Source organism: Magnolia sinica, chromosome 9, assembly GCF_029962835.1.
Source record: "Magnolia sinica isolate HGM2019 chromosome 9, MsV1, whole genome shotgun sequence".
Lineage (NCBI taxonomy): Eukaryota > Viridiplantae > Streptophyta > Magnoliopsida > Magnoliales > Magnoliaceae > Magnolia > Magnolia sinica.
This window is the reverse complement of record NC_080581.1, coordinates 72,363,931-72,388,665: the sequence shown is the minus strand read 5'-3', so window position 1 is coordinate 72,388,665 and position 24,735 is coordinate 72,363,931. Positions and strand designations below refer to the sequence as shown.

At 40.5% G+C, this 24,735-nt stretch overlaps 1 protein-coding gene across 3 annotated transcripts in view; it reads right to left on the bottom strand.

Moving 5' to 3' along the window:
• LOC131255654 (probable LRR receptor-like serine/threonine-protein kinase At1g56130) overlaps window positions 1-24,735 on the bottom strand; it is a 72,156-nt gene that overhangs the window by 22,247 nt on the left and 25,174 nt on the right. For 2 of the 3 annotated variants that reach the window (XM_058256440.1, XM_058256437.1), the window contains exons 12-13: window positions 10,233-10,304; window positions 2,853-2,921 (exon numbers count right to left, since the gene is read on the bottom strand). In XM_058256440.1, coding sequence (XP_058112423.1) covers window positions 2,853-2,921; window positions 10,233-10,304 — 141 coding nt within the window. The remainder of the gene's footprint in view (window positions 1-2,852; window positions 2,922-10,232; window positions 10,305-24,735) is intronic. The other variant, XM_058256438.1, reaches the window with a different exon arrangement.

Here is a 24,735-nt window from a genome sequence, read left to right as displayed (position 1 = left end):
ATAATGCCATTAGTAAATAAAGCAAGAATGCCCATTATGTCCTAAACATAGATGGGGCGTAAATGGTCCATAAACCCATATCCAATAACACTCCCCCTTAAGCTAGAGTATATATATCACGAATGCCCAGCTTGACAAAGGGACAATCTAGTTGAGTACAACCTAGAGCTTTCGTAAACATATATGTCAGTTGATCTTAGGACTTGGTGTATAGCATGCAAATTTCCCTGCTAGCGACATTCTCCTTGATGAAGTGGCAGTTGACCTCAATGTGCTTGGTCCTCTAATGATAAATAAGGTTGTTGACAATATCAGAGCCTGCTTGATTATCACAATACAACCTCATGGAGCCTCAACTATAAACCCAAGTTTGCACATTAATGTCTTTACCAAATGAATTCACATGACACATGGCTTATTGCTCTGTATTATGCCTCGGGACTTAAACAAACCACAACACTTTGCTTCTTACTCTTCCAAGCAACAAGGTTGCCACCTACAAAAGTATAGTAGCCAGATGTAGATCACCTATCAGATGGAAAACCAATCTGTATCAAAATATCATTTGACTTGAAGATGGCCATCTCACTTGTAGAGGATACCATGACCATAATCTCCCTTTAAATACTTGAGGATATGAAGCACGGCCGCCATATGAGGGATTTAAGGAGCCTTCTTAAATTGACTAAGCACACTGACAAAATATGTAATATCAAGAAGGGTAATTGTTAGATAAATCAATTTTCCAACAAGCCAACTTTCTCCTGGGATCATCAATTAATTCACCCTGATTCAACAATAAGTTTTTAATTTGCATCTATGGGAGTTTTGGTAGGCTTGGCTTCTACAAGACCTATCTCATCCAGTAAATCCATCCATATTTTTGTTGTAACAAGTCGATGCCAACCTTGGACCTAACCGCCTCGATGCCTAAAAAATACTGAAGATAACCTAAAGTCCTTTGTGTAAAACTGTTATTGTAAAAATTACTTCAACTTGTCAAAACTTATACTATCACTACCTACCACAATGATGTCGTCTACATATAGATCCAACACAATAGTACCTGTCTCACTTCGCCTTACAAACATAGAGTGGTTGGCCATCAGGATTGTATTTTATCGTACATACCCATCTACATCCAACTGCATGCTTGACAATAGGTAATTCAACTAACGTCCAAGTTTGATTCTAATAGAGTACAAACATTTCTTCTTCCATAGCTTGTTTCCACTCATTACAACTTAGAACCTCCTGGAAAGAACGAGGAATAGACACATAGAGACAAAGCAGATTGTCAAAATGAAGGAGCAAAAACACTGAACAAAACAAAGCTAGGAACAGGATGTTGAGTACATGAAGGGATCCCCTTATGAAGAACAGTAGGTAAAATACCTTCATTTGATGGTGTAGGCAACGAATCAAAAGAATGAGGATCTTTTGAGAAATCATGAGGATTGGTAGAAGCCACACTCGTATGTACTTCATATCCACATTTGGCATGTATGGAGTAAACCTGTAAAAGTCGATCTGCATGTTGCACAGACATCTCCCCAACTCGAGTAGTAATATCAGGTACAATTAGTCATGAAACTCTCTTCAAATGTCAAGACTTTCCTTTCTCCTAAATATGGAGTTTTTAGGAAGAATGTGACATTAGCTGACACATAAGGTCTCCAGGAGAGAAGATTATAACATCTGTATCCCTGTTGGTATGAGAGTACCCAAGAAAAATGCACTTGATAACCCTTGGTTCAAACTTGTTATGCACGTGATCAAGCTAATGCACGAAACACACAACCGAACACCTCTGGAGGGATAGACTAGGAAGGAATTTGAGGATACAAGATAGAGAGGAAACTTTCCATCTAGGATCGATGAAGGCATCCAATAGTAAGAGGATCATAAAAGGTCTTCTACATTTGTGTTGATGTGCATTCACCTTCTATATAAATGACTCGTTTGATTTCTTTGTCATATATTTTTAAAGTCCATGTAATTTGCTCATTTTAGATATGCACGGGATCATACATATATACCTAATGCCTCTTTTCAAGTCGATGAACAAAATAAATTTCTATTGTATCAACATAACTGGATGCATTTTTCTTATAGATGATGCATTCTTTGCAAGTATCACCACAAGACAAGTTTGTTCAGCACACCATGAAACCATTAGTTAGTTCAAAATCCTATTTAAGACTTTCTTTTAAAAAAATACTTAAGGATGAAACCCCTAAAGAATACAGAAAAGATAATAACCATTCAGAAATGGTTGGAAAATATAATGAACACAACACATAAAATGTTAGCTTCATTTTCTTCATGCTTCTTTCTTGTCCCTCATCTTCAGAATCATCTTCAGAATGAAAGTTGCCGACCACTAGACATTAGCTGGTAATACTGAGCCAACCTAATAAACAGCTGCGGACAAATCTTGAACTCTAAAATACATCGAGTGAGATAACAGTGTTTCTCTGTTATTTCAATATCAAAGTCAAAAATAAATTTATCATATTCATGAAATCCCTTGCAAAATGCAGACAACAGTCATGTAGATAACATGATGACACTTCGGTAAGTATCAGCACTCATAGAAGCTATCTGAAGAAAATATATTTCTTTAAAATTAAATATTAGCAAATACCAGGCCATCCCTTAAACATGCAGAGATCACAATCAGGAGGCAGTACAAATGCAAATCCAAGCAATAATGTATTTTGTAAGAATGTAAATAATTATGCTAAGAATTATGTAACAAATCCTGATTGAACCAGAATGGAATTTTATGCAAATAAGTGAACCAATACCATAGAGAAACATAATAGCTCCTATTTGGAATATGCACTCACAGTGCCACAAGCTTTGGAGTTAAAATATTTGAAGGCAGTTCCCCGGTTAGTCTGTTGTTTCCAAGATACCTGCGATTATAGAAATAATGCCATAGTTTATGTAAATAAGCAGATAGCATAATGTAAATCATTGCTGCTGATTTCAAGAATGCATAGAGATAGAAAAGATGGTATAGACTACATGACGAAGCTTTGATTAGTTTATAAATACCAAATCTAAAGCTGAAACAGAATTCACTGAAATCTAATACAAACATTCCCACTTGTGCATCTACCTTACTAAAAATTCCAATAGCTTGCACCCTTCAATCCTTCTCTTTTTTTTTTCTTTTTTTTTTTCTTTTTTTGTTTCCAGTCAGACCAGAATACAATCAGCTTAAGGCAGCTGAAAAGGCATGCCTTTAATAAACATACAGTTAATGTTGTCACTGCTCCATATGTACATGCATCAATGCATTTCTATTTTCTCTTATAGAGTCCACATTTTCTTTGACAGTCTCTTGCAAGTTGAACAGAAGATCAATGCATAGTGCTAGCTGCTAAAAAAATGTAACAGTGCTATCATGCAACAGATTGTCGTCCCCCATCAGGTCTGTCAGCTTGCTTGCTGGGACTGTCTTTAGAAATTTACAATTCTCACTGCAAGCAATAATGACCACTCATATTGAGAAAGAATTTTATGATGAAAGGAAAGTGACCAAATCTCCAGAAGGCAACATTGGGCATCATTAGTACTCAAAGTTCAATTGGCAATGCACTTTTAACCTAGAATCCAAACAATGGCTGCATTCACTAATCCGGAACATTAATCTCCATGGCAAAATATGGAACTGCTATTTTTACTCTCTATGAGTAACAAACAAACAATGACAGTGTTGTAGAAAAAGAAAAAAAAAATTTGTTAGACGAGTGTTATTCATAAAAGATTGATATTGATTCTTTCAACGACATTTTAGTCAGAGGCCCTACAAAATTGTTGCATATATCATCGCCATTAAGATGGGTCGAGTATCCATTTTTTAGCCCATCTGGATGCATTAAGAAGATTTTGTGGAAAGGTTTTGTTATGGGTAAAAATTAATTGGTCAAAGGTATGAGGTCGGCTCGGACATCTGAGCTCATCGCGCGGTCGGCTAGTGTCAATCATGACCAAGGAGCTCCTCAACGACCAGAAAACGGTAATCTATTATATGGGATCTGTCCACCCGACAGCCATATTCACCAAGAAATGAAGTGTCTCCACCTTCTTTGGAAGAGGACGAGTACCGAGCTCTCCCACAACCGTTTCCAGAGTCCTGCCCCGTATAACAAGATGAAGAGGATGGTCATCCAAGATGTCACTTGTTTCACCAAGGAAGGGAGCTCGTTCTCGGTGATCGGACGCGGGCAGGTCAGCAATTCGACCAAGAAGTTCAACTATGGTTGACCAAAGGGCCCAGCTCAGGGAGCTCTTCCTCAGGACGACCGTGGAGATTAGCTCGACTAGTTGGCCTCAACCTCCTACTGCATGCCTCTCCTAATCCTGACCACTCAGAGCTTATCAGAGAGATCTATCCGAGATCTTCGTCGAGGATCTCAAAAGATTACCCCGACACGTTCGGGATAAGACTCCCACTATAATATGCACCTACCAAGTAGGGAGGTTGCCATCTACACCACCACACTTATCAGCTATAAATAAAGAGTTGTTCTACAATGAAAGGTACGTAAAAAATCACATCTAAAGCTCTACGTTCTATTAGACCTGGTTTGCCTGCCTGACTTTGGCATCGGAGGGTCCCCTGCTGCAATCAGGGTCTCCACCTCTGTCTTCTCTTGCAGGTATCGAGTGGTCTACGGAGGACGTCTAGCTTTATGCATCAACAGTTTGGCATCGTCTGTGGGAACCGACATTGAAAGCCATTCCCATCACCTACAATGATCCTATAATGGCGAAAGGGAGAAAGAAGGCTCAGGCCATTACCGCTGCACCTAGCCATGCACTCGCAGAACGGTTTGTGGGCCATCGGGACTCACCCTCCAAACTCCAGGCTGATTCTGCACCCGCAGGTCCAGTGCAGCGGTCCCGGAACCAAGGAGGTCAGTTGGTCTCCCTAGAGCATCAAGTTGAAGCACTGACTAGTAACGTTGATCAGATAAGGCGAATGTTGGAGAGACAGAACCCTCTCCCGACCAGGGGGCGGAGGAAGCTGTTGCTCGAGCAGCTACTGAAGTTTTTGTGCCATCTCAAGCACCCGCTGGCTCCTAGAGGAACAAACAGGCCCATGAGGCACCGAGATGTGCACCCTCCCATGCTTCGAGAACTGTCGTGCTAGCTGCCTCTGACCTACGTCATGCGTTGGAGAAGAAAAGGCGTGGTAAGGCTCTCGAAACTGTGGCTGAGAACGAGGACCCCTAGGAGGCCGAACTTAAAGAACTACGAGGTCAGATCGGCGACATAGGGTGCACGCCCCAACCTCAATAGAAGCAATGTTGGAAGAAACTGAGCCGCTGTTCACCGACGATATCATGCAAGCTCAGCTCCCGCCCAGATTCAGGATGCCACAGATCACCCCGTATTCTGGGTCCACCAACCCCGCTGATCATCTAGAATCCTTTAGGTTGTCGATGGAACTTCATGGTGCCTCGACCGCAGTGATGTACCGAGCATTCTCCATAACTCTGTCAGGAGCAGCCCAAAAAATGGTTTCAGCAATTGAAACCAAAGTCTATCAACTCATTCACGCAACTCAGCAAAGCCTTCATTACCAACTTCATCGGAGGAAAAGAAGGGCGAAAGCCAACAACTCACCTCCTTGTCATCACTCAGAAGGAGGACGAGCTATTGAAGGACTATATCAAATGCTTCAACTTGGAAGCGATGCAAGTGGAGGGCTATTCAGATCAGATCGCCCTAGACGCTATGATAGTCGGCCTTAAGGAGGGGAGATTCTTCTTCTCGATTAGCAAAAATCCTCCAACAGCATTGGCAGATCTCCTCAATCAAGCTCAAAAGCACTCCAACACCGAGGAGCTTTTTAGCTCACGGAAAGTCACTTGGAGTGCAAGGAGCTTGGCTAAGGAGAAACAGCCTAACGAGGGACAAACATCGGCCGATGATCCCACCAAGGGCCAACGTTCGAGCTTATCAAAGAGATCTCTCCAAGATCTTCGTCGAGGATCTCGAAAGATTACCCCAACATGTTCGGGATAAGGCTCCCTCTACAATACACGCCTACCAAGTAGGGAGGTTGTCATCTACGCCACCGCACTTATCAATTATAAATAAAGAGTTGTTCTACAATGAAAGGTACGTAAAAAATCACATCTAAAGCTCTATGTTCCACTAGACCTGGTTTGCCACATCTAAAGCTCTACGTTCCACTAGACCTGGTTTGCCTGTCTAACTTTGGCATCGGAGGGTCCACTGCTGCAACCAGGGTCTCCATCTCTGTCTTCTCTTGCAGGTATCAAGTGGTCTAAAGAGGACGTCCAAATTTCTGCATCAATAGGTTTTATTTTTAAAAGACATTTTTGATGAAATAACCAGAAATGCAAGTGGAAAAGGAGCATTGTATTTCCCTTCGGAAAATGATACATTCATGATGTATCAAAACGTAAAGATTTCATAGAAACAAACCATTTTAAAATATTGGCACATGTGGTTTGCATGGAGATGTTCAGTGGCCCATTTGGCACATTGACACATGTAGGTCGCTAGAAATTGATGGTGGCACATGGGACACACATAACGCATGTGGGATGCTTGAAGTTTTATAGCGGCATATGCATTTTAAGTGCACAGTGGCACATGTGGAGCACTAAATGTTCGAAAATCGGTATCGTAACCTTGGGATACAAATATGTATCGGTTATCGCACATGATATATCATTTGTATCGCATAATTTATCACACTTTTTGGGAAACATTAGCAAAATGGTTGAATTTTTCAATGAAATTCAGGGATTATTTAAAAAGACCTTAATACACACTTTTAAATCATAAAATCACCCCCAAAAAAAAAAGTACACAATAAATTTCATTTGTATAGGGTCCTAAGTTATGCACTATCTAATTGAACTAAGGTAACTATATTCAAATATGATGCATAACATTTATAAATGTATAAAGATATGTATGAAAACATAACCAATGCATTCAAAAGCAAAAGATATAGTAGAAATTAGAAAACATACCTATCAATGATGTGTGTATTCAGTATCCACCCCGTCTATTCGTTTTTCCATATCATCTTAGGACATTATCCAAAAAATGAAGCAGATCAACAATGATGATTGACCACTAGTGGGCCACAAAAGTTTTGGATCAAGCTGATAATTGTTTTTCCCTTCATTCAAACTTATGTGGACTACATAAGTGAAAACAATTGGAATTGATGCTATCGTCGAAAGCTTCTTGGAGCCACGAAAGGTTCTAATCAAGGCTTTGATCAATTGATGTTACTGTCGAAAACAAAAGGGCCCACCTCGATGCATGCATGGTATATCCGCATCGTCCATCTGTTTTGCAACCTGATTTTAGGGGTTAGTCTAAAAAATGAGGCAGATACAAATTTCAGGTAGATGTGGACAACTCCACATGAAATAGTGGCTATTGACCATTAAAAATTTTGTGGGCCAAAATTTTTTTTAGATCAAGCCGATATTTTCTTTTTCCTTCCATCCAAGTTTATGTGAACTTTTCACTAGGTTCGATGGTCACAGTGGACCCTAGGAAGTTTTCAATGGTAGGGGATCAATGACCATTGTTTCTTGTAGTGTGGTCCACTTGAAAATTGTATTTGTTTCATTTTTGGGACCATGCCATAAAATAAGCAGTCCAAACAAATAGAAGGCATGGATATATAACACATTCATCAAGGTGGGCCCTAAAAGTTTACTCGCGTATGCAATTTGTTTGGTCAAATCTAAGCAACCAATGACTTGGATGGGACCCTAATCATGGGGCTACCTCGACATAAGATGGTGTATCAACACTGTCAATTCATTTTAACAGATCATTTTAGGGCATGGGCCAAAAAATAAGGCAGACCCAAATCTGAGGTGGACCACTCAACACAAATTAGTGGTCGTTGAATGACCACCATTAAACTTTTCGGGGGCTACAAAATTTTTGGATCAAATGAATTTATGTTTTCCCATCCAGGTTTGTCAAAGCTTATGAACGGATTGGATGGCAAATAAACATCACGGTGGGCTCTAAGAAGTTTCAATGGTGGACATCATTGCCACCACAGTTTCCTCTGATGTGGTACACTTGAGCCTTACATTTGCCTCCTTTTTGGCCTCATGCCCTAAAATGACCTATCAAAATGGATAGACGGTGTAGATTGGCTAGTGTACCACACACCAGCGACCTGGCTGGTGTGGGTACGTGTCATGCAAAGACGAGCGTTAACGCTCCTCAAGCTTGAGTTGTACAAACAGTTCAAAGGAGATCAAAGTTACATGGGCCCCACAATAATGTATTTATTATATCCACATCGTTCATCCATTTGGAGAGATCATTTTAGATCATGAGCCCAAAAATGAGTCATATCCAAAGCTCAAGTGGACCACACCACAAATAACAGGGTGGACAATGATTCTCACCATTAAAACATTCATAAGGCCCACCATAACGTTTATTTTCCATCCAATCTGTTCATGAGGTCACACAGACCTGGATGAAGAGGAAAAACAAATATCATATCCATCCAAAACTTCTGTGACCCCCAAAAGGGTTTCAATGGTAGATGTTCAATCTCCCACTGCTTTTTGCAGTGTGGTCCACTTGATCTTTGGATCTGTCTTATTTTTTGGCTCAAGCCTTATGACGAGCTCGCCAAATAGACAAACGGTTTGGATATAACACATACCTCATAATGGGACCCACAGAACTTGGTGACATCAACACACCATCCAGTTCAATGGTGTGCAGTACACCATCCCATCCGCTTCCTGTAAAAAGGGCTCGGGGGCCTTTTTTTCGAAGCAGAGAGGGTTTCAGCCTTCCGGAACCCTAAAATCTCTCCCAAATCTATCATTTGGCAGAGGATTTCTTCGGATTTCGCCAAAGATTTCTCCGGATTTTGCCCAAATATTCAGATTTCTCTAAATTTTGACAGATTTCGATGGATTTCGCCCAAATCGGAGATTTCGTTTGCACTAACCTACAAATGACGCTTCAATTCGAATGGTCCACCAAATGCAGCTTCCGATTAGGGTGATCTCCTCTACAGGTACCGAAATCCACCTGTTGAAAGTTTCTCTTTTTCTGTTTGCACTAACCTACGAACAACACTTCAATTCGAATGGTCCACCAAATGCAGCTTCCGATTAGGGTGATCTCCTCTACAGGTACCGAAATTCACTTGTTGAAAGTTTCTCTTTTTTCTTTTCTTTTCTTTTTTCCATTTTTTTCAGATAATGATGTTGTCTCGACATCCCGACCCTTTCATCAACGAATTTGGTAGTTGGCTACAGTAGCCCCGTGAATGGGCAAGTGTTGTACAGCCAAATTTCTTTAAAAAAAACAAATAAAATCTCGATAAAAGTGATAGTATCGTTGATATCGCACGATATTTAGCAACACTGAACGATATTTAGCAATATCGAACAATATTTGGCAATATTATGTAATATTTATCGATATATCGATCGATACAAATTATTCTATAAAATTTTCCAATTTTTTTTAGTCTCTTTCGAAGGGTTTCGTATCGCTGGACCGCGATACCAATAATATCAGCTGATATATCGGCCGATAGTATCAATATTTCGAACAATAGGAGCACTTGATGTTGGGAAGTGGCACATGCGCACCTTGGCACATTTCAGGCACTTAAAGATGGACAGTGGCACATTGGCACATGAGAACTTCAATGTTTGAGCCCAGAGAATTTCCTAATATGGATATGGAAATCAATGTATTGGGATTTAAAATGGAAATATGAAGAAGATTCTTTCATTATGATAAAAATCCATTTTTCAAAAAATGTGACATTTCCTTGGACTCACAAACACAAGAAATACAATGTTTCCCTGGATCTTTCATAAAAAAAAAAAAAAAAGCATTTCCAGGGACATGTCTCCACAGTTTCATTTCAACACATCCATACAGGTCCTCCCTCCCAAAGGAAAGAAAAAATCTCTTCTTTTGGTTTCCCCACTCCTCGCTTCCTTTAATCTCTCTTTCACTCTTTTCCTTCACTTCTTTCTTGGCTTTGGGTGGGATCCACAGCATTTCTCTTATTCCTTCCAAAGAAAATGTGAGCCTAGGATGCATGATCAAGAGAGGTAGCACATGCAATGCCTTAGGTACAAGCTTCCTACAACTATGATATATAATACGATATTCTATTTGGGGGAGAGAACTAATGCAGAAGTAGAATAACTTACAAAAATCCCAAAGACTTGAAGTTCTGGAATGAGCTCGGGATCTGACCTGTCAACTTGTTGAAGCTCAAGTCTCTGTCATAGGAAAATAAAATCAACTTAAATACTCAGAGCTTGTTTTGACCATTACTATACAACAAATTATTGAAGAAAATAAATCATCTTCCTTTCGAAACAAGAAAGAAATGGAGGGTAAAGAAACACATGGTTGTTTTAACCAAGACGAAATAAGGTCATCAAGTCAATCACTAAGGTTGAAACAAGAAAGAAATGAAGAGTAAAGAAACACATGGTTGTTTTAACCAACACGAAATAAGGTAATTTTTAACAAGTCAATCACTATGGTTGAAACAAGAAAAAATGGAGAGTAAAGAAACACATGGTTGCTTTAACCAAGACGAAATAAGGTCATTTTTAGTTAGTCGGTCACTAAGGTTGCATCCAATGCATGCAGGGAATTCAAAAAAAAAAAGAACCAAAAAATGCAAAGCAAGATAAACAACCAAACAACATTGATAAAGTTAAAGCAAAACCTGATTATAAAGACTAGATCCAATTGTCCCCTAGCTTCTCTGTCATGGTCTTGTATTTTGATAAGAATCATTAGAAATTAAAAGTTTATCATTGTTAAATGCTGTAACAGAAAATTAGACGTTTAAGACTTGAAAAGTCAATATACTGCAAGTAAATCTGACAGACAGTGTTCTTACGAAAGAATGGTCTGAGACACCATTGAATGCATAACAAAAACACAGATCTAGTGTTTCCAATTTTTTCCTTTTTTTTATATATATTTTTTTGGTCAAAAAACTCAAACCGCTAAGGTCTCATACTGATATGTAGGTCTGATGAGATCGTATATGCCCAGCATCAAATAATTTTTTGGCGTAACTGGTACATCCTCGAATACCAATATTGAAAGCTTTCTTTCAAACCAGTGTGTCGCTTGTTTAGTGCATGCTCTTTGTGCATAAGATGAGCCACACCCATTCCATAAAGATCAATTGGTTGGAGAACTAGGACAGTCCAGTGATCAAGCAGGATACATTATCCAACTTCAATGTACAGTTTCAACCCACCTAATGAGTGGATTGGGATTAGTAGAAAGAGAGATGAAGTGGGGAAGGAGGAGAAAAGATCGGGGGAGAGATTAGGTCTAGCACCTCACAGAAAATGGTATATGCATGAGTACACATAACTACACTATACAATACTCCCCCTCAAGTTGGAGCATAAATATCCAGCATACCCAGCTTGTTACAACTCCGCTAAAGATGATTAGGACCAATTCCTTCGGTTAAAAAATCACCAAGTTGATCTTCAGATTTTTATAAGACAAGTGAACCTCCCTTGTGGACACTTTCTCTCGAATAAAATGACAATCAACTTCAATGTGCTTCTCACGTTCATGATATACCGGGTTGGAAGAGATGAATTGGTGCCAAGGAATCACAATAAAGTATCATCAAAAGAGGAACATGAACACCCAACTCTGTCAGCAAGGATTTCAACCAAAGAATCTCACAAACACCATGAGCCATAGCACGATATTTTTGCTTCAGCACTAGAAAACAACAGGTTTCTTTTCACTTTTCCATGTAACAAGTTTGCCCCAAACCAATGTACAGTAACATGTAGTAGATCTCTATCATCTGAGAACCAGCCCAATCAGCACTATATATGCCTCAACAACCAAGTTGCCATGCTTGGAATAGAGAATACCTCTGCCAAGAGATTAAATATCTCAGAATACACAGCATTAAACTGACTAGAATGAGAAACATGCATAAGCTGACTAACAACGCTGACCGCATATGAGATGTCAGGTCTGGTGATTAAGTATAAAAGTTTACTGATCACTAGCTGATGCAAGCACACATCTAGCAGCAGATCACCACTTATCTAACTGAAGGCGATGATTCTATTCAATTACAGTAGCACTCGGATGAGCTCCCAGCTTACCAACATTACGTAATAAGTCCAAAATATTTTTCTGCCAATAGACAATTCTGTTCTATTCAGATCTAGCGAGCTCAATTCCAAGAAATATCGTTGGGGACCAAGATCTTAGATATCAAACTCTTGACCAAGGAACTGTTTCGATTGCTAAATTATCTCCAAATCATCCCAAGTAATAACAATGTCACAACAAAAACAATGGCAATTGCGATTCTAGTGCCCCGTCGAAAAAAACACGAGTATGATCTACATGACTAGGACTATCCCAAGACTTAGCATAACCGCACTAAAGTATTGAAATCAAGCATGGGGAGATTGTTTTAATGAAACCCAAGAGGAAGGTTGAGATACACTTCTTTCAATCACTATGGAGAAACGCATTTTTGACATCAAATTGATTAAGAGGCCACGAGTTGTTTACTATGGGAAAAAGAAGAACACGAAAAGAGAGCAAATGTTTCATGAAAGTCGACACCCTGTGTTTGAGTAAACCCCAGTGCCACCAACCAAGCTTTGAATCTTTCTACTGCATCATCAGGTCTATACTTCAAGGTAAAGGTCCATTTACATCCTACAGCATGTTTGCTCCCTCTTTGACGGCTATGGATGCATTGGTATGGCTCACAGATTAGTCTGGGCATTTCTCAGTCCAATCCTTTTACATGTTGCTCATAGGGGCTTACTTCAAGAAAGGAAGTAGCGCGAACCTTTTTTCTGTGGTCCTACGGGGGGTCCTCCAAGGTTGCAATGTGCCTTGGCTGGTGGGCTGGAACAAGGTTCTCACAATTGAAATCTTCGGAAGAGGAGAATGACGATTACCAACATATGCTTGCTTTGTATGTGGAATGAGTAATTGGTAGACCATCTCTTTATTCATTGCCTGACATCATTGGGGTGGTGTGGGTGATGCCAAAGTCAATTGAGGGACTTCTACTCTCGTGGCATGGGGGCAGGGTTGGAAAGAAAGGAAGGAGGTTTTGGAGGCTGGCTTTATTGGCCGGCATTTGGGCATTATGGGAGGAGTGGAAAACCAATGTTTTTGCAATCACTACGAGGAAGCTTGGAGGTCTTCAGAATAGCTAAATTGAATGTAATGGAATGGGCTTCGATCTCAAATGTTTGTGACAATTGGGATCTGGATTTTATTTCTAGGACTGAGATGTAATTCTTTTGGCCATTGCAGCGTTCTTGATCAATAAAATAGAGGGAAAAAAAAAACATCAAGAATAGCATCTCTCCACATGGGATGAGATAAGACCTGACTAACTTGTGAAGGAACTGAAATAGCAGAAATAGAGGACAGAAAAGCCTGCCATGAAGGAGAGAGGTTTATAGGAAATAAAATTTGAAATCGGATGAGATGTATAGTCATGTCATCCTTCATGCAAAGCAATATGAAGATCATTTTCCAAACAGTGTTAGGAACCTAAGAGCTCATGCCTGGATATAGAACATCAGACTGAAGGTTATGACGAGGCAATGTCCTTGTCTTTTCTACAAACATATGTTTGCTTAATTTCAACCTACTTTTGTTGTAAAGTGATTGGAAGAGCGAGCAGGGGCTGAGATTCACTAACAGATTATTAAGAAGGAGAAAGGAAGAGGTACATTGTGAGTGGTGGAAGACTCCCCCTGTATTGGAAGGGACCTTGAAAGACCTGCTCCTTGAGATAAAATGAAGTGTTATCAAAGAAAATACCATCCATTGAAATAAATTGTTTTTCATGCAAACCAAGCAGGTAGCATTTGTAACCTTCAAAGAGCTTGAATAGCCGAGAAAGATACACTTGACTGCTTCAGCATCCAATTCACTTCAATGAATGTTTGGAATATTGATGTAGAGCAGGTCACAAACAGTTTCATGGCCAAGATGGATCAAAAGAGGCCCGATCGCATGCGAAAGTGATCTGGACCGTCAGGACCTTAAATCGGGCGTATCTCGCAATCTGGAATGAGTTATTCTGCTTACCGTATATTATTTTGGGGAAGGACGAGCTACTTTAGCCACCCAACCCCACTACACTGGGTTGCCCACGCTGAATTTGCGCAATACCACCAAATTGACAATCGAATTCCCGTTTTATTTTTGTTTTTACTATTTATAGGAAGTTTTAGTTTGAGTATAACTCTTCATCCATTGGGCTTTAGGAGTTGCGCCCAACATGATAAGTGCTTAGAATAATTAGGAGAACGTCGTGATTCGTCCAAATAGGACACTTACAATTTTTGGCCAAAAACCATGCGCACTAGTAGACATCACGACCGTCTATAAATAATAAGTTTACTATTTATAGTAAGTTGTGAAATCTAGGAGTTTTAGTTGTAGTTTGATTCCAAAACTTCTCTCATGGCTTAATATCCCTATTGAAAGGGTTGTGAACTCGTTTATTTCATTCATCAATCAAATAATGAATTTTATAGAATTTATTTTCTATTTTCCTTGCTTTTATCTCGTGGATTCAAGAAGTCTCTGTGAGGAGTCCAGAGAAGCTCCGTGGATTCGGAGTAGTAATCCCCTTGAGGAAGACGGTGAACGACCTCATCACGTTCATCCTTGCGTCAATTGATATTAGAGCGAGGATTCCGCTCGGGCTGATGGCAAGCAACGAAGGTATGAACCAAAATCCTGTGGATGGTGATCCAGGGATTCGTTATCTTTCGAAAAGAATAGAAGCTTTCCACCAGGAAAGTGAGTTGACCATTCAAGGGCTGCAGGCAACCCTCGACCGTCTTGCGGATGCGTTACTTCTACCCCGAGCCCTAGGCGATGCTCCACCGCATTTGGTTGTTGTACGACACAACCCCGATTTCCATAAAGCACTATCAGTGGTAAATCGTAAGGCTACACCAAATGATTCGAGCTCTAGCAACGAGGACCTTAATGAAGGCTTTGCCCGATGACCAATCCATGGAGGCGATCATCTACATCGTGCTGAAAGAGACTATCGAGGTAAAGCTGAACTTCCTAGTTTTAACAGTTTAGTACGCATAGAAGATTCCCTCCACTGGCTAGCCGAAGTAAAAAGATATTTTGATTACATAGACGTGCCAGAACATAAAAAGGTGAAATTAGTAGCGTTTAAATTAAAATCCGGTGCTTCTGCATGGTGGGAGCAATTATAACTCTCAAGTACTCGACAAAACAAAGCGCCCATATCATCATGGCCACGAATGAGACGCCTTCTTCGATCACAATTCCTCCCAAATGATTACGAGCAGGTATTATTCCAAGCTTCCAGCAATACCAAAACTGCTGACAGGGGAATCGAACCGTCACCGACTACATTGAAGAATTCCAGCAATTGGCAACACGAAACGATCTATCAGAAACCGAATCACAAAAGGTAGCAAGATTTATAAGTGGGTTACGATCGACGATTCAATACCAAGTTCAGATGCACCCAGTCGGGACCGTGGATGAAGTGGTTCAATTGGCAGGTAGGGCAAAAACGCAACTTGCAAGGGTTCCTGCTCGGACTTATCCTTCAACTCGACCCCTCATGACGAGTCCCTTGCAGGATCTAGTGCTGGCACAGGGAAAAAAACCAGTAGGAGAACATCCTCAACCCCCTGCAACCGCAAACCGTGATACAGGGAGCGGCTCATCTAAGCCTCAACGTGTAGCACCCACAATAGCGGGCCCGGGTAGGATTCCAAATCCTTACACTCGACCAGATCAAACAATTATTACCACTGTGGCCAACCAGGCCACTTATCAAACACCTGTCATTAACGTCCTGCAACACACTTGACCATAAGCGAAGGGGGCACTGAAGGTGAGGCCGCAGAAGAAGACCCTAGCTTTGATGAACATGAACAAACCACTGAGGAAGGAGCAGATGGCGATGAATGGACAGGCGAAGATCGTGGTGAATCTCTAGTTGTGAGGCGATTACTATATACCCCACGGAAGGAATTACATCCACATCGACATTATATTCCGTACGTAGTGCAACAACAAGGTCTGTGATGTAATCATATACAATAGCAGTAGCGAGAACATCATCTCAAGAGTGATGGTGGACACGTTGCAGCTACCAACAACAAAGCATCCTTCCCCGTACTCAATTGGCTAGATAAAAAAGGTGAATGAGACCAAGGTAACTGAACAATGCACTGTCTCATTTTCAATTGGCAAAACTTATAAGGATCAAATACTTTATGACATGGTCAACATGGAAGCATGCCATATGTTATTCGGTCAACCATGGCAGTCGTACCGTGATGCGACCCACCGAGGACAATACAATGTTTACATCTTCGTCAAGGATAGTCAAAAAATAATCCTTGCCCCTATGGCACCTTAGAACCACCCTAAAGCTTCTAAAGTGGAGGGGAGTTTCTTCCTGACCATTCAGGATTTCATGGAGGAATCCAAGGAAACGGGCAAGGTATTCACCATAGTGGTGAAGGGCGAGGAATCGGAGCCCTCAAATATTCCTCCAAGTTTAAGGCTATTGCTAAATGAATTCAAAGAAGTCTGACCTAAAGATTTACCCGATGGATTGCCTCCCATGAGGGACATCCAACATCACATATACCTTGTCCCTGGGACTAGCCTACCCAACCGCCCTCATTATCGGATGAGTCTGAAGGAGTAGGAGATACTTCAGGGGCAGGTGGATGAATTGATCCGGAAGGGTCTTTTGAGACAGAGCATGAGCCCATGTGTTGTACCAACGTTATTAACGCCAAAAAAAAAAGAATAATTGGGAGCTAGTGCATGTGTGTCGACAGCCGAGCAATCAACAAAATTACCATCAAATATCAGTTCCTAATACCGCGGTTGGACGACATGCTCGATATGCTAAAAGGGGTCAAGGTGTTCTATAAACTAAATCCGAGGAGCGGGTACCATCAAATTTGTATCTAACCCGGTGATAAGTGGAAAACGGCAATTAAGACCAAGGACGAGTTGTATGAGTGGCTGGTCATGCCCTTCGGTCTATCGAACACACCAAGCTCTTTTATGCATTTGATTAATCAAGTGCTAAAACCGTTCACTGGCCGATTTGTGGTAGTATATTTTGATGACATCCTAATATATAGACAGGATGAGACAAAGCATAGGGAACATCTCAGACAAGTGATGCAGGTCCAACAAGTTAACAAGTTGTACCTTAACTTGAAGAAGTATAGCTTTTTAACGGACAGCCTGTTGTTCCTAGGATTTGTTGTGACGTCCACGGGCATCCACGTGGATGATGAAAAGGTGCGAGCCATTAGTGAATAGCCGATCCTGACAAACATTCATGAAGTGAGGAGTTTCCACGAGTTAACAACCTTTTGTCGTCGATTCATGCGGAATTTTAACATGATAGTCACACCTATTATAGATTGCATAAAAAAGGACCGTTTCAGTGAACCAATGAGGTTGACAGAAGCTCTCATGAGATCGAGCATCGGTTGTCCACGACACCAGTCTTGGTTCTTCGTAATTTCGACAAGTTGTTTGAGGTTGAGTGTTACACTTTATATGTCAGAATTTGAGGAGTATTACATAGGAAGGCAGCAGGTAGCCTTCTACAGCAAGAAGCTCAACGAAGCCCGAAAGAAGTGGTCGACATATGAGCTTGAGTTGTACGCAGTTGTTCAGGCACTGCAACATTGGCGGAATTACCTGATTCAAAGAGAGTTTGCTCTGTACACTAATCATCAAGCATTAAAGTTTATTAATAGTCAGACTAACGTGAATCGTATGCATGCGAGATGGGTTGCGTTTTTGTACGAATTCACGTTCGTTCTGAAGCACAAGTCAAGGCAGCAAAATAAGGTAGCTAATACACTTAGCCGTCGTGCATAACTACTTGTTACAATGAGCAATGAGGTGGTGGGTTTCGACTGTCTCAAGGAGCTGTATGCCAAGGACGAAGATTGAAGGATTCTTAGATGAAGTGTCAGGAAGGTCAACCCAATGACCTACATATACAGGACGGTTTTCTCTTCAAAGGGAATCGATTGTGCATCCTCCAAAGTTCTCTGAGGGAGCAGATTATTCAGGAGCTACATGGAGGTAGCCTTGGTGAACACCTTGGGTGAGACAAGACACGAGCTTTTGTGGATGAGCGGTATTACTAGCCACAATTGGTACGTGATATGGGAAAAGCAGTGCAACGTTTTCATGTTTGCCAGACCTTCAAGGGGCAATCTCAGAATATGGGCCTCTACACCCCGTTACCTATGCCTGACGGCCCTTGGAAGGATTTATCTATGGACTTCGTGCTTAGTCTCCCATAAACACCACGAGCCATGGATTCGGTGATCGTGGAAGTAGATCTTTTTTCCAAGATGGTACACTTTATCCCATGCAAGAAGACTCTCAAGGCCTGTTTAGTTTTCCATAATCCAAGTAAATCGATGTAAAGAAGTAATTATTACATTTTTTTCAATTATTTGGAAATGAGCGAGTAATCTCACCTAGAAAACCGGTCCAAAAATGTTGACTTAAATCCGTGGGCCCCACCATAATGTATATAATATATCTGTGTCATCCATCTATTTTATTAGAATATTTTGAGGCTTGATCTGAAAAAATTAGGAAGATCTAATGTTCAATTGGCCCACATGAAAGGAAACAATGGACTTAATTTGTCCACCATTGAAAGTTGATTCTTTTACTGGGCCCACATTGAGGTTTATTCACCATCTAACCCGTTCATAGGGTCACATGGACATAGATAAGAGAAAAATATAAATATAAGCAGGATCTAAAATTTCTAAGGGCCTCAACAAGTTTTTAATGGTAGGCATTCAATTCATATAATTTCGTGTGGTGTGGTCCACTTGACCTTTGGATTTGCCTAATTTTTGGGCTCATGCCTTAAATTCATTTGGCATAATGAATGGGCGGTGTGGATAAGCCACACACATTAGGTTGGGCCCCATATTTATTTTACAAATTCCTCGATTTTAAGTGCTTAAAAAGTAACTGGTCAAGTCAGCATTGGGAAAGATGTAGGTAATTACCTTGGCAAATAATGATTACTCATTTACAAGGTAATTACACTTGAGCCAGAAAACCAAACAAGCCCTCAATGCAACACACGTAGCGAATCTATTCTTCAGAAAGGTCGTGCGGCTACACAGGATTCCCAAGACTATTACTTCTAACCATGACAAGAAGTTCATTAGTCACTTTTGACTGACTTTGTGGACTCGATTCGATTCACGACTTCAATTCGGCAGCACCTACCACCCACAAACTGATGAGCAGACTGAAGTTGTGAATCGCACGTTGGGAAACCTCCTTCGATGTATTTCAGGTAAAAAACTGAAACAGTGGGATTTGGCCTTGTCTCAAGCGGAGTTTGCATTCAAAAAACATAGTGAACCGCTCGACAGGGAAGTCCCCATTCCAGCTTATTTATGGTTGAGTGCATCGCCACACACTTGACTTAGTCCCTCTGTCCAAGCTCCCAGGCATGAGCGCTACAGCAAAACATATGGCAGACAGGATCATGGGCATTCATGCGGAGGTGCAAACCAAACTACATGCCTCGAACGAGAAGTACAAGGAGCAAGCAGACAAGCATTGGCGACAAAAGGTGTTCGAGGTAGGCGACAATGTTATGGTCCATCTACGCAAAGAGAGATCTCCGACTGGGACGTACAACAAATTGAAGAATAAGAAGATTAGACCGGTACTGATCATCCGAAAGATCAATGATAATGCTTACGTTGTTGATCTTCTAGATGACATAGCAATCTCACGGACTTTCAACGTCGCGGACCTAACCGAGTATCATGAACCAAAGCAGGACAAGAACTCGAGGACGAGTTCTTTTGAAGTGGAGGGGACTAATGTAGAGTAGGCCGCGAACAGTTTCATGGCCAAGATGGATCAGATGAGGCCCTATCGCAAGCAGAAGTGATCCAGACCGTCAGGACCTTAAATCGGGCGTATCTCACAATCCGGAATGAGTTATTCGGCGTAGCATATATGATTTTAGGAAAGGACGAGCTACTTTAACCACCCAACACCGCTACACGGGGTTGCCCACGCCAAATTTGTGAAATACCACCAGATCGACGGTCGAAATCCCGTTTTATTTTCGTTTTTGCTATTTATGGTAAGTTTTACTTTGAGTATAACTCTTCATCCATTAGGCTTCAAGAGTTGTGCCCAACATGAAAAGTGCTTAGAATAATTAGAAGAACATTGTGATTCGGCCAAATAGGACACTTACTATTTTTGGCTGAAAACCATGTGCACTAGTAGACATCACGAACGTCTATAAATAATAGGTTGCGAATTCTAGGAGCTTTAGTTGTAGTTTGATTCTGAAACTTCTCCCATGGCTTCATATCCCTATTTAAAGGTCTGTGAACTCCTTTATTTCATTCATCAATCAAATTACGAATTTTATAGAATTTATTTTCTATTTTCCTTGCTTTTTCCTAGTGGATTCAAAAAGTCTCTATGAGGAGTCCAGAGAAGCTCCGTGGATTCAGAGCAGTTATCCCCTTGAGGAAGATGATGATTGACCTCATCACGTTCATCCCTGCATCAAATATGAACAAAACAGACATAGCCAAACACCTTAGTAGGTATACAAAACATAGGTTTATCTCGTTGCAGAAATTGAACAAGAGCCTTCACACCCAAGAATCGAAAGAGCGCATATACGATCTATTGAATAAGAAGCTGTAAGGACTGCGTAAACCAAACGACATGGGGACATTCATATGTATAAGAAAAGCACAAGCTACCTCAAGGAGATTATGGGTTTTCCTCTCTGCCACACCCTTTTGTTGGGAAGTACGTGGACAAGTACTTGGAGACTCAGTAGCATGGTCCAATAAGTCCAAAGAATAAATGCAATATGCTCCTCCCCCATCCCCAAAAAAGAAAAACAACTCATAAAAGATCTTAAAGACAGAAATCTTCGTCTCTAGATTTCATAAGATAGATCTACATTGCATGAGAACAATCGTTAATGAAAGAAACCAAGTATTTGTATCAGAACGCAGACTCAACCAAGAACATCTAAGTGCACCAACTTTTTGTTCAAACTGATTGGATAAGAGTTCCGACAGTACTATAAAAGTTGATATGTTGACACTGAATGTTGCTCAACTTGTTAGGAGTAAACAAAGGAAGAAGTAACTTCAGGCTAAGAAGCGGAATATATCCTAATCTACGATGCCAGTACACGACATGATGCGTGTTTGAATTGTCGCCACATGTGGATTGAAATTCAGAAAGACTTAACATCATCCAAGGAATAAAAAAAGTGGAGTCCATCAAAATCATGGCAACCCCCAACCTTTTGTCTAGTCTTCAGCTCCTGAAATAAACATAAGATAAGAAAGAAGGTCGTGTTACAATTACATGACTGGGTGAGTTTGCTAACAGACAATTCCATAACACGAAGGGCACATGACAGAAATGAAGGAGACAAATCGATGGTACTTTTGGATAGATCATCCAACGGATATGATGCGAAAGCCGATAGACGGTGGATCTTGTGAGTTGGGTCATGCAATTGAAGATGTATGGTCCAATTGGGCAGATCACACATTGTCTAAATTTTCATCACGATCGGACCTTCTGAAATAGGTTTTTGAGGGATAGTGTACAGTATATACACATACACTATAGAAAACTTATTGGCCTTTAATGAGTTTCAAGCTGTTGGAATTTGACTTTGATGGTGTAGAACACTTATTGACACACTAGGGGCAAGATAAGAAAATCAGTGTTGTGGATGATTGGATGAAATCATCTTTGTTGTGTTCATACTCAATTTCCTAATGATGTGATTGTCTAAGACAGAAATCGATGGTTGGATAGATTCATCTACTAATGAGGAGTATTTCCACTGGTTGGATTTAGGGTTAATCAAGTGCAGTGTAATAAATAGCTCATGATGTGTCGTTATGTGTGCACGTGTGTGCACAACAAGACCGAAAAGTTAAACCTACACATGTGAATGTGCACCCGTGTACCCACACGTGCGCCAAAATTTTGAGGATATTACATTATTACTGAACCTGAACAAGTTATAGTTAGAAGCTCAGTGAGATCATATCCACCACAGTTGAATTCCAAGAGATGTACCATACAAAATGGCTCAATGATAGATAGGAATTAATTGGGATCTTAACGGAATAATGTCATAAATGAAATTTATGCATAACTGTCATGAATGAACCATGACGCCATAACGTCATGAATGAAATAATATATGCAACTGTATATTCCATCACATTCAAATTCAATTTAACCACTTTTCCACAAACTCATATGGCTATAAGAGTATGAACGTCATGAATGAAATAATACATGCAACTGTATATTCCATCACATTCAAATTCAATTTAACCACTTTTCCACAAACTCATATGGCTATAAGAGTATGAACCTTTTGCAATCCTGACATGCTCACCAATCAACAAGGCGTGTACTTACATTCAATTTATCACTTTTTCAAGATCACGCACAACTCTGATGTTAGGAACCATTTCCAATCCATATATGCTCACCTAACCGGTCCAGCGATGGGGCAATCCCTACATGCAAGTAGATAACCAATCCTAACATGCTCACCGATCCAACGGAGCGACAAGATCTCGCATGTCTCTAGACGTTACGAACCTTTTGCAATCCTTACATGCTCACCTAACCGGTCCAGTGAAGCGACAATCCTTACATGCTCACCGATCCATCGTCCAACCAAAACCAATTCCAAACATCCACAATTTCAATTTCCAATTCACCAAAATAAATTCCACGTATTCCACGATTATGATATGACCAAGCAAACCAAATTCAAAACATTTCATGATAATGATGCAACCAAGAAAATCAAGTTTCAAGCACTACATGATCGTGGTGCATGTTGATTACGTGAATAAACAACCTTAACGAATAAACCCTACTCATTCACGATTTCAAAGAGGAACTAACAATGCAAAAGAATGATACACATGTATGAATACATCCATGATCCAAGAAAATACACAAGGCACAAATACGCAAGTGAAATTGCACGTAGAGGGCCCACAGGATATGCACAGAAGCTTGGAAGAGCTAAGGAATAATGGCTATCCTGGGGGTTGATTAGCACCAATGTTCGAAATATCAGTATCGCACTACGTATTGCACCCTTGGGATACAGATACGTATCGGTTATCGCACGAGATATATCGTTTGTATCGCATAATTTATCGCACTTTTTGGGAAACATGGGGAAACATTGAGGAAATGGTTGAAATTTTTAATGAAACTCTGGGGATTGTTAAAATACACACTTTTAAATCATAACATCTCAAAAAAAATATGCACATAATAAGTTTCCTTTGTATAGGGTCCTAAGCTATGCGATGTTTAACTGAACTAATGCAATTATATTTAAATTGGATGCATGATATTTATAAATATATCATAGTCATGTATGAAAACACAACCAATTCATTGAAAAGCAAAAGAAGAACTGAAGAAGTAAAATTTGAGAAATATATATATCAATGATGGGAACTAGTTGTGGTCTAGACCCGCATAGAGTTGCGTGGTGCCTCGTAATCATCATCTCCATCTCAATTTGGAAGCAGTTTTACATTCCTCCCATTGGTGTGGCCTACCATAGTTTTTCAATCAGGCAGCTTTTGCATGTACGAATCACCGGATGAACGGTGGATTTTACATTTACAGCATGTCAGATGGAAAATAAATGACATGGTGGACCCTGAAGTGAGGTCACCAAGTTCTATAGGGCCCACCATGATGTGTGTTGTATCCACACCGTCCATCCATTTGGAGATATCATTTTAGGCCATGAGAAAAAGGAGTCAAATCCAAAGCTCGAGTGGGCCCCACCACAGAAAACAGTGGAGAGAGGGACGGCCACCATTAAAAATTTCTAAGGGCCACAAAAGTTTTCAATCAAGCTAAAATTTGTTTTTTCCCTTCTTTCATGTCTGTCTTAACTTATAAACAGGTTGGATCTCAGATAAACATCATAGTGGACCTTAGGAAGGTTTCAACAGTAGGCGTCCCTCTCCCCACTGTTTTCTGTGGTGGGGTCCACTCCAGATTTGGATCCGACTGATTCTTTGCATCATGCCTTAAAATGATATAGCCAAATGTATGGACGGTGTAGATACAAGACATACATCATGGTGCGCCCCACAAACTTCGTTTGTCACTTCAGTAGCCAGTCTGGCTACGAAACCTATCAATATCTTCCGCGTCCGGACGCAAATTGCGTACTACCCCCGCCCGTCCCTAGCTCCAAACGGGCAGTTCTGTGGGCGGGCCCACTGTGATGTATCTGTACATCCAAGCCGTCAATCCCTTTTCTCATATTATTTTAAGGCATGAGCACAAAAATGAGGCAGATCCAATGCTCAAGTGGACCACACCAAATAATAAGCTTGGTTGCATTAAAATGCACAAAGCATTAAATGTCAGTTGCTTTAATGCTAGTGGTCGGTGCTCTGTGGGCCCCACCATAATGTATTTGTTTCATCCATTCCATTCATCCATTTTTACGGATCATTTTAGGGATTGATACAAAAAATTATAGGGATGTAAATCGTAGGTGGA